This window comes from Arachis ipaensis, chromosome B01 (assembly GCF_000816755.2).
Source record: "Arachis ipaensis cultivar K30076 chromosome B01, Araip1.1, whole genome shotgun sequence".
Lineage (NCBI taxonomy): Eukaryota > Viridiplantae > Streptophyta > Magnoliopsida > Fabales > Fabaceae > Arachis > Arachis ipaensis.
In genome coordinates, this window is record NC_029785.2 from 71,926,942 (window position 1) to 71,937,604 (window position 10,663).

The following is a 10,663-nucleotide window of genomic DNA, read 5'->3' on the forward strand; positions in this document are numbered from 1 at the left end:
GTGATATGTTGAGTTCTGTTGAATCAATTACACACTGATTGAAAAAATTAAACCCATCATGGTTCTTTTTGCTTTCTATGAATACATTTTTCTAACAAATCACATGTCACATTTTTATGACCTAATTTTAGTTAAGGTGATAATTTATAAGAAAATTTTAAAGTGTACCGGTGTACTAATATTTTGGTAATTTTTAACCGTTGATCTTAATTATAAAAAATATATATAATATATGTAATTAAGATCTAAGATCAAATTTTCAAATATACTAATATACTGGTATTTTAGTAATTTTTAATTATTAATCTTAATTATAAAATTAAGATTAACGGTTAAAATTTACTGAAATATATGCGTCCATTTAAAAGTTCTTTAAAAGAATATGGTGTATTATGTACATCAGATAAATGGGCCTGTTCCGTTGAGCAATGTTTTAGCCCGGCCCAACCAATCCGATCCATATGCATGAAAATACCAAACAGACAGGATCAAAAAAACTAAAAAAGGTTAAACGAAAAAAAGAATAAAAAAGAAAAAAGGGAATAAAAAAAAAAGTTAAGTTCCCTCGCAAAGTTCCCGCGCACTGAACCTAAATTGCCGATTAGCCGCTGAGTTTCCCTCTTCAGTCTTCACTCCGTTCTCACTTCCCCAAAATCCCCACCCCCCGCCGAAAAAAAAAACACTAGAAGAAAAGAAAAAAAGGTGATGGTGGCCGTTTTACCGTTGGAAACTGCCATGAACGCTCGCGACGCTACTCTTTTCGCCACCGCAACCCTCTTTGGCGCCGTTACCTCTGCACTTGCTTTCCGCTTCTTCTACCGCTCCCGAAACCATCCCCAAACCCAAAACGGAACCGTTTCCAATCACCGCCATTCACGTGGTGACCCTTACGATCCTTCCAAGCGCAAGCAGTTAGTCAGTCTATCAAATTTGACTTTATTGTTGCTGTTCACTACAATTATGCTAATCCCTTTTTTAAAAAAATTGAATTGAAGGTACTTGTCGTGGGATGATTATTTCATGGCGATTGCGTTTTTGTCTGCTGAAAGATCCAAGGACCCTAACAGGCAGGTCAAATATGATGTTTCATTTTGCATGTTGCATTTTCTCTCATAATTTTCTTTAGATTGGGAGTTGATTCTGAAGAATTCAAGGCTTGTGTTGGTGTTGTTATTTGTAGGTAGGGGCATGCTTGGTGAGTCAGGATGACATAATTCTTGGTAAGCTTTTTAACTTCATTGGCTCAAACCATCAAACACCTTGTGCACATTCCATATTACTCTAATATTCAGGGACTACGAATTGCATAAATTATATGGAACGAACTTTAATTATTATTAGTAAATTGTTTTAATCATAATTACTACTTTATTACATTTTTTCTCCTTAACTTTATTGTGTTAGGCATTGGCTATAATGGATTCCCAAGAGGTTGTTCCGATGACAAGCTACCATGGGCAAAGGTTAGTATTTAAGGGAATAACTTGGGCAATTTGTTGTTTTTAAATTTTAACCATGTTAGGCGTACACCAAAATCAGCTACCAAAATTAGCCAACCGATAAAATACACATTGGAATACAAAATTTCATTAAAAATGAGTTACATAGTGGCTAGTTTTGGTAGCTGAAAATTTGCCACCCAGGTAGAATACACATTGGAATACAAAATACACATTAAAAATGAGTTAAACTATGCATGTATTTGTATACAAATACATAGTGGTTGATTTTGGTAGCTGATTTTGGTATGCAAATAGCATTTTTGTTAAACTTTTTCTTTGAATTTTAAACCATTTTTATCTAATTTGGAAATCTGTTATGTTTTAGAAATCCAGGAGTGGGAATCCTTTAGAGACAAAATACCCGTAAGTTTTTTGCTTTCAGATATTCTCTCTCTCAAGACCATTAATAATAATCATGTATTGGTTAAAGGGTAGCCTACAGTAATATTTCCTAAGGTCGGGAAATATTACACACTACACTTCTCCAACTGAAAAAAGTTTGTACTAAGTTTTAGTGAGATTTGAACTTTTGAAGTGTATATGACATTGGGTATCCTTGAATTTTATATAATGTAATATTGACCTCTTTTGTAAACATGAGACCGACCTTACAAATCAAGTGGTGTTGTGTGTACTATTATCTAATTGTAGGGATATCAGTGTAATTTTCCTTTAGTTGAAAACTAATGCCTTAACTCTTGTCTGCAGTTTAATGATTTTGTTGCTACAGTTATTATATTTAAGATCCTATTGATGATGCTTTGTGCCTATTTTAGCTATGTTTGTCATGCGGAAGTAAATGCTATTCTTAACACAAATCACGCCTCTGCTGCTGGACAAGTAAGTTCAACTGCATTCTCTACTTACCTCTTGTGAATTGAAAATATTGCAGCTTCTGGTGGTCGATATCTTTATTTATTTATATATTTATAAATTCCACTTGGACTACGCCATTCACACACGTTGTGCATATCACTACATAGGGCAGACAAATGCCTTTTCGTATGGTCTGCTAAGCGATTTGTCTTTTCTCTATTTTAATGCATGCAGCGGCTTTATGTGACCATGTTTCCCTGCAATGAATGTGCCAAGATCATAATCCAGGTTGGTGACATTGTGGATTATTGATTTGATGAAACATTGTGCATTCAATTTTTTTTCTCCATTTTAGGCTTTCATCAGTATGCAGATATAGTGCTTTGCCTTATTGTTTCTAAACTAGATTAAATCATATCTTAGTGTAGAAATTGTAATAAGAAATGAGCTCAGTCTAAACATATTATCATATTAAAAAAATGATAAATTACAATTTGTTGTTGCAGTCAGGAGTTTCTGAAGTGGTTTATTTTGTGGAGAAGTTAGAAAGTTCTGATATTGCATATACTGCTTCTCACAAGCTACTATCATTGGCTGGTGTTAAGGTATAAACACCCCCTTTTACAAATATGGAATTTAGGATTCATTTGGCTTGTGAGGGTTAATCAACGATAATGTGAATTCTTATTTGCAGGTCAGGAAACATCAACCACTTATGAACGAAATTCATCTTAAGTTTGAGGAACGCTAGGTTTCGAAGATTGACACAAATTTAAGGTGGTCTTAGTATCTTCTGAGTTACTGGGTAATGGCTATCAAATTTGGAATACTAAGTTGCATTATATAGTATATTTAGGGAAAGTTCATGGGATGATGAACAAGCTAGGAAACCAACATACACAACGGTGTTGTTAAAAAAAATGTATTTTACTGTAAAACGTGCCAAATTTGGCCAAAAAATTTTAATATGGAATGTTTTTGTAGTTATATCCCAAAATGGGATTGTATGGTGTTGTGCCTAGGTATGGAATTTGAATCTTCTCGTACTCTGTAGTGAGTGACAAGTATTTTTTTCAATGCCTTAAGAATCTTGTGCTGCTTCTTACTCGAGAAGCTTCCCAAATCCGAAAGCAATTTATCATCCTTGTCCCAACCAAGAACACTCCAATCAACCTCCTTGCTCTTCTTCCTGGAATCCTTATTCGGAGAGCACCAGAAACACCCCGCTCTTCGAGGTGGCAAAGGAGAAGGTGAAGACGCTAAACAAGAATTCTTCACTTTCACTTTGTTCTTGTTATTATTATTGTTACCCTTTTTCGTTGGTTTGAACATTGAAGACAATAAACTCTCTTCAGACTCATTGGAAGAACCAGAACTAGATGAAACGAAGCCAAATTTGAATTTTGACTTCAACCCATTTCTCTCATACGAAGAATCGAAAGGTGAAGAGACACGCCCCTGTTGATTTTCCAGCAGTAGCGCGGTGGGTGGTGATCGGAAAAGACTTGAGCTTGCAGAAGCGAGATTCGAGGTAGGAGGGGAGAATGGGAGAGGTCTGCGTGTGATTGTTGGAGGTGAGTAAGTTAATGTGAGGGAAGAGAAAGGTTTTTATAGATTTTAATTAGGTTTACTTAATCAATTTTAAATTTTTTAAATTTTGAATTTAAAAATTAAAAATTGAAATTTGAAAATTAAATTTTTGAAGTTTGAAATTTGAATTTTGAAATTTGATTTTTGAAATAAGATAAAGCAATTATATTTTATAATAAAATATTTTATTGTAATACATATACTTACCTCCATACCGTTAAAAATTTCTAGATCCTTGGAAATTCACATATATTAAGTCAAGTTGGATGCTAATATTAGAATTTGGAATCACAGTAAACGGACACGTTAAAAAATGAAAACCCAACGTGCTCCCTCCATTTTATTCCCCGGTTCAACTAGGTATCCTTTAAAAATCGTACAATATTCAGCCTTTTATTACAATAATTAAAAAAATTAAAACAAACACAACTAAAAATTATGAATAGATTTATTGTCTTTTTAAAATTAAATACACATTCAAAATACAATCTAAAAAAACTGAAATTTAAAATTTAAATTTTAAATTTTTGTTTCAGATTTAATATATTTAATTATTAATATATTATAATTTAAATACATATCTAAAAATCAAATTATTCAAAATTCAAAATTTTGATTTTAAAAATATAAAATAAACCTTAAACTATCAAATTATTAATTAATCTCGTACAAAACACTCAAAGAAGTAGAGAAGTAGATGTGTTACAATTATTTTTTAATGTTTAAATTTAGATTTTAGATTTATGATTTTGGATGTGTTTCAAAAATATTTTCTGTATAACTTCATAATTTTAGATGTGTTACAATTATTTTTTAATGTTTAAATTTAGATTTTAGATTTATGATTTTGGATGTGTTTTAAAAATATTTTTTGTATAACTTAATATTTTAGATGTGTTACAATTGAAAAAGAAACTACAATTGAAAATATTTTAGTTTATGTATATAATTATATTCGACCATTCATAATTGTATTATTAATATTTATATTGTATTATTAAAGTTGACTGATTTTAGATGTGTTTTAAAAATATTTTGTATAAAATATCATACTATCAGATGTATTATAATCAAAAAATAACAACACAATTTTAAATTAATTGTTGATTATATACTTTATTTGCACAACTTTATTAATAAAATTAAATAAGATCAACCTTGTTCCAATTAAATCAGCAGAGTGTTTTTATGTTTAAATTAAAATATAATTAAAAATGTTGAACATGATATTTCTTAACAAATTACATAAACACATGTGTGGAAAATAATGATACCTTTCACCAATGCAAAATGAGAGAGTGCTTCAGCTAGAAAGTGGTGATGGTCTTCACCAATGAAGACGAGATGGAGAATTCAGCTGGCAGCGTCCTTTTTGGTTTGGCACTAATGCGTGTGAATATCCCGTAGAATAAGGAATTTAAAAAACTGTATCTGTTACGTGAAGTTACGAAAGTAAAGCAAAGTCACCGTAACTACCAATGAAGTGGGTGGGTTTTAAAATTTAAATTTAAATTAAAATCTAATTATAGATATGTATCTACAAAATAGGAATATATTACACTAAAAAAATAATTAAATATTATTTAAATCTGATTAAAGGCTGATTAAAGACTGATTAATATGAAAACCCAACGTGCTCCCTCCATTTTATTCCCTTCAATAAATGCAACGTAACCCCGCGCTAAGCAGCATCTCTTCACCAACGACATGACAATGTCAACAATTTGCATCCTGCGAAATACTGTACCACATACCTGTGTATCCAACTACTGTCCTACAAATTTGCGCATCACCAAAAATAAACCAATATAAAAATTAATTCATGCCTACACTTCTGAATTAGTAACCCAAAAACAGCAAAGTAATGATTAATGAACAATAACAATAAGTCGGGAGAAATGATAGGGTCAGTAACTTTTGTGTTTTCTAACCATCAATTGGCCATCAATAGTATTTTTAATGGTGTGAGATTACATCTAATGATAGGAAATCACTCATTTTTCCTTTGATGGTTAAGTGCTGGCCACAAAACACAAAAATTACTGGCCCTTAGACTTTCTCTTAATCCAGTGTTATCATAGCACTTTCTTTTTAGTCATCATCATAGCACGTTTGATTTTATATTTTTGACCATATAAAATTGGGAATTTTTTGTTTTGAGTAAAAATTGTAACTAAATATTTGAAGGAAGTGTGCATTGTACATATTCATTTTTTTTTTAGTTTTTTTATATGAAAAAACACAATTTTCGTTTTTTTTTTTTATTGAAAAAGACCTTAAAAAATTAGAACACTGAATTTATTTTGGGGGAGAAAGCAAAACGCACTCTTTCTTTTTGGGTCATGAAACAAAATGCACTTTGGATTGAATGATTGAAAGGAGTAGAAGATCCTCAAAGGAGTCATCCAACTTGTCCAAACTCACTAGTTTCTTTTTGGACTTTTTAACTTGAGCATTTTACTTTAGGGTCGTTTTATGGTACAGATGCAATTTTGTACAGATATACAGATGCTCTGAATCGTAATTTGGTTAATGGACACATGATTTGCAAATAGTAGTAATGTGTCGGATTTGGTCGCTGCATGTGGTTGTAATAAACGGAGCCGAGTCATTATTGTCCCGTAACGGTATATGTGTAAATTGGATTCCGTTAAAAGGACCTGAGTATATGAATTTGGGCCTCGCAAGATTTTTTAATATGGGAACTTCAACCAATATTGCTAACTGTTCCTGCCTGGTTGTGGCCGAGCTATATGTCTCCTTGGAGGGTTGAACGTTCGACCTTATTGGAAAACTTCAATATGCCTCGACCACCAAGTGAAACAAGGGGGGGAGCACCTGCAAAAAGCACTCCGACGCTCAAGTCAGCTAAAGAGAATTATTTGAAGAGTTATTTTAGCTTAGAACGATGATCTACCTTTTCAATTTCAGCTGTTTCCTTTATAACTCGGAGATGATGGCCGTTTATTGACCGTTTCTGTGTAACCGATCATAGTGGTTTAATGCCATAAAGTCGGCAAAGTTAATGTGCCGATTAAAAAGGGATTCGCCGAGCTATAATTCGTAACCGACGTATAACGGTTGTATCACAGCCCCCAAGCTTAGCCTGTGTTTTAAATGAGGCAGGTTGAGCTTTTGAAATTAAATGGCCGAATTATAGCTCGGCGCAGGGATGGAGCCCCCAGTTCAACTTGACTCATTTCTTTGTAACGTCAATTAATATTAGTTAAAATAGTAACTGCTATGATGGTATAAATGAATGTCAACAGTTTTCAATGCAAGGCTCAAGTTCCTAAGTAGGCTTGGAACCGTTGGAAGTGGGTCTTGGATTGATGGCCATGATTACAGCTTGGAATTGAAAGGGTTTCATTAAATGAATGGGAAAAGGAAATTTTCTTTTCAGGTTGCGCTTATCGTGGTAATACAGCTTGCAGTTTACACTTCATCTTCCTTCAAAAACAATGAGTAGAAGAGGTAAGTAACTGCATTTTCTTATTTGCTTCCTTCCTAATTTCTGTAAAGAAAAATGAGTGACAAAAAGGTGAAAGCTTTTCCTAAAGTAGAGGATGATGATTTGTATGAATGGGTAGATGATGATGTGAAGATAAGGGCTTCTCTGTTCTTTGACAGAGAGAGTTTCGAGGGTCTGAATATGTCTAAGATGGTCAGACCTGGTTTTCATATTGAGTTGTTGCCATGCAACCGTACGGATCGAATTTTTCATAGAAGTGAAGGTTTTGAAAACTTTTATATGTATAGCTGTGTGCTTGAGGAACTATCTGTAAAACTTCCTTTTACTAAGTTTGAATGCAATTTGTTAACCCAAATGAATTGCGCACCTTCTCAAGTTCATCCTAACGGATGGGCATTCATTAAATGTTTTCAAATCCTAATGGAGTTTTTGGAAATTAAACCTGATTTGGAACTGTTTTTCTCCCTGTTTCAAGCAAAGGGTGTATGGAAAGGTCTCTGGATTAACTTGAATAGTACTCCTGGATTTTCTGTTTTCAAACTATATAAATCTTCTTTCAAAGATTTTAAGGAAATGTTCTTCAAGGTAAAGCCAGTAGATGAAGAATTTCCATTCTATTTAGATGAACATCTTGGGGAGAAGTTTCCCCTATACTGGTGTTGTCAACCCAATCATATCCTAGGGCCTGAACTAATAACACCTCGGAATGAATGTATTATAAGTTTTTTGATGGAAATGGTTGACCGAGGTGGTTTAGTATCTGTGTCGGATTTGCTTCCTTGGGAAGAGGATAAAGCATCTGTTGTGCAATACCTTGGTGAGGCACTGTTTGCGCTACCTAAGTTGGGTTTGCTTATATTGTTTAATTGTTCTCAATGAGGTTGTGTTTCTTTTGTAGGGGGGAGGTTTCCTGGAGTTTCGGCTTCGAGCATGAGGGCCCGGTTTAAAATGAAAAATTTTGAAGGGTCTTCTTCAAACGCCGAGAAGGTAGAGGGTGAGGTTGAGGTTAACCAACCGGCACAGAAGAAAAAGGGTATTGTTTTTAAGAAGAGAAAATCTGAGGTGATTAATCTGGAGGAAGGGGAAAAAGCGGTACCGTTGAGTGAGTTATCGAATTTTACTGTTAAACAAGAAAAGCTGCATTCTTTCGAAGAAGAGGGTGATGGCTCGTCTGTGTGGGATAAAAAGTTCCCTTTCAATGTCTTGGCAGATGAGATTGTTCAATCTGCTCCCGACGTTGCTCGCATTGAGGAAGTTGGGGATGTTGGGATAGATCAATTCATGCAGGTCGGTTTTGTTTCATGTAATGATATATGTATATATTTTTTGAAAACTTCCAACTGATTTTCTGGTATTGGGCAGGTTCTAGGTTTTCGACTAGTTAGCATCGGGCGAAGTCAGGAAAAAAGGCATAAGATGATGCTGGGTAATAATTTAGAAATAACTGAGCTAAAGGAGCAATTGAAGTCAAAGGAAATTGTTCTTACCGAGCTTAAAGAAGAGCTGTCAGTTTCAAAAGAAAAGCTGAAACTTGTGAAAGAGGATCATGAAAGGGCAGTAGAGTCTCTAGGAAAAAAGGTAAACGAACTGTCTACAATGAGCGACCAGATCATTGAGGTTACAGCAAAATTGAAACATATGGAGTCTAATCATGAAGCTGAGATCCTTGATGCTTTTGCCGAGGGTTTTGAACGTGCCGTTATTCAAGCGAAGTTCTTACATCCTGAAGAGGATTTTGCCGCTTTGGATCCGAGCAAGGTGGTTCGGGATGGTCAGTTGGTTGATGATGAAGAAGTTGTGGAGGAAGAGGGTAATAATAATTTAGCCGATTAAGAAATGTTTGAAGTAATTAGTTTTATATTTTGTGATGTGTTGAGAGATGCTAATACTCTCATGAACACTATGTGCTTTGATTAAAGTGTGTATGGCCCCTTTAATGACTGTTATTTTGTTTGCTGACAATATATTTGAATGGTTTATTGTCATAAATTTTGCTTAGCTGATATCGTCATATGGGGTTTGATCATTATTAGGTGCTGAAAGATTGTCAGCTATTGATTTTGCGCACTTGAGTCTAATGCGACTTTTGTGTTGATAAGATACCGTTTGTGAATGGATAAGTATGTAACATAAGATTATCATAAACAAAGTAAGTCGTAACAAGAAGATAAATATTGTTCTGACGCAGTACCTTTACATCTTGAATTTGGTAAGCTAGCCTCGTTAAAACCTCCTTGAGCAAAACCTAACTTTTAGGAAAAATCTCAAGGTAGGAAAAAGAGTGCCAGCATTCTGCATTGCTAACTATAGTATTGTTTCAAGGATTGAATATTCCAAGTGTTAGGTAGTACCGTGCTATCTAATTGTTCCAATCGATATGCTCCTTTTCCGAGCACTTGGTGAACACGGTAGGGGCCTTCCCATGTCGCTGCGAGTTTTCCATGAGTGGGTGGCCTTCGTGCTGCTTCGGTTTTCCTCAATACTAAGTCTCCGACGTGGAAGGATCTTGGCCTCACCCTTTTATTGTGGCGCTGACCTATTCGCTGCTGTAAGGCTTTGTGGCGCACAGCCGCTACGGCTCGCACTTCCTCTAGTAAATCGAGCTCGGCTCGTCGAGCATGGTCATAATCCTCGGCTTGTGTTCTTAAGGAGCTTTGTGATATCTCAATAGGTATCATCGCTTCCGATCCGTATACCAAACGAAATGGTGTTTCTTTAGTTGCGGAGTGTGTTGATGTATTATAACCCCACAAAATCTCTGGGACAAGCTCGGCCCATAGTCCTTTAGCGTCGTCGAGCTTTTTCCTTAAAGCTTGAAGGAGGACCTTGTTTGCAGCTTCAGCCTGACCATTGGATTGAGGATGTTCTACTGAGGAGAAATGCTGCTTTATCTTTAAATTCTGTAAAAAAGTCTTAAAATTATGGTCGGTAAACTGGCGACCATTATCAGTTAAGATGTGACGAGGTATACCAAATCTGCAAATTATGTTTTTCCAGACAAATGATATTATTTGAGCCGATGTAATTTTAGCAAGTGGCTGAGCCTCAATCCATTTAGAAAAATAGTCAATTGCAACAATTAAATATTTTACCTGTCTTAGCGCAGTGGGAAACGGTCCGAGGATATCGATTCCCCACTGGTTAAATGGCCAGCTTACGATTGAGTATTCGGACCTTTTGCTGACTGTCCTTCCATATGGTCGGCCAGTAAAAACCGGCACGAAGAATCTTTTGTGCTAGGCTCCTTGCCCCTGAATGCATTCCGCAAATACCTTCATGTACC

General features: G+C 34.8%; 2 protein-coding genes across 2 annotated transcripts; both read left to right on the plus strand.

Annotated features, from left to right (window-relative positions):
• On the plus strand, positions 352-3,305 carry LOC107618588 (deoxycytidylate deaminase). Its single transcript, XM_016320699.2, has 9 exons — positions 352-911; positions 996-1,071; positions 1,181-1,220; positions 1,405-1,463; positions 1,828-1,865; positions 2,279-2,342; positions 2,553-2,606; positions 2,825-2,923; positions 3,013-3,305. The coding sequence occupies exons 1-9, from the start codon at positions 706-708 to the stop codon at positions 3,067-3,069; spliced, it is 693 nt and encodes a 230-aa protein (XP_016176185.1). The 5' UTR covers positions 352-705; the 3' UTR covers positions 3,070-3,305.
• Positions 8,281-9,364, plus strand: LOC107618579. The gene is made up of 2 exons (XM_016320690.2): positions 8,281-8,667; positions 8,743-9,364. Exons 1-2 carry the CDS (start codon positions 8,311-8,313, stop codon positions 9,211-9,213), a joined length of 828 nt encoding a protein of 275 aa, XP_016176176.1. The 5' UTR covers positions 8,281-8,310; the 3' UTR covers positions 9,214-9,364.

Bases quoted from the DNA above. Each gene is read 5' to 3' on its own strand.
- LOC107618588 (XM_016320699.2), top strand. From the start codon at position 706: ATGGTGGCCGTTTTACCGTTGGAAACTGCCATGAACGCTCGCGACGCT. The intron at 1,072-1,180 runs GTCAAATATGAT...TGTTATTTGTAG, and splicing joins CCAAGGACCCTAACAGGCAG to GTAGGGGCATGCTTGGTGAG. The intron at 2,607-2,824 runs GTTGGTGACATT...TTGTTGTTGCAG, and splicing joins GTGCCAAGATCATAATCCAG to TCAGGAGTTTCTGAAGTGGT.
- LOC107618579 (XM_016320690.2), top strand. From the start codon at position 8,311: ATGAGGGCCCGGTTTAAAATGAAAAATTTTGAAGGGTCTTCTTCAAAC. The intron at 8,668-8,742 runs GTCGGTTTTGTT...GGTATTGGGCAG, and splicing joins GGATAGATCAATTCATGCAG to GTTCTAGGTTTTCGACTAGT.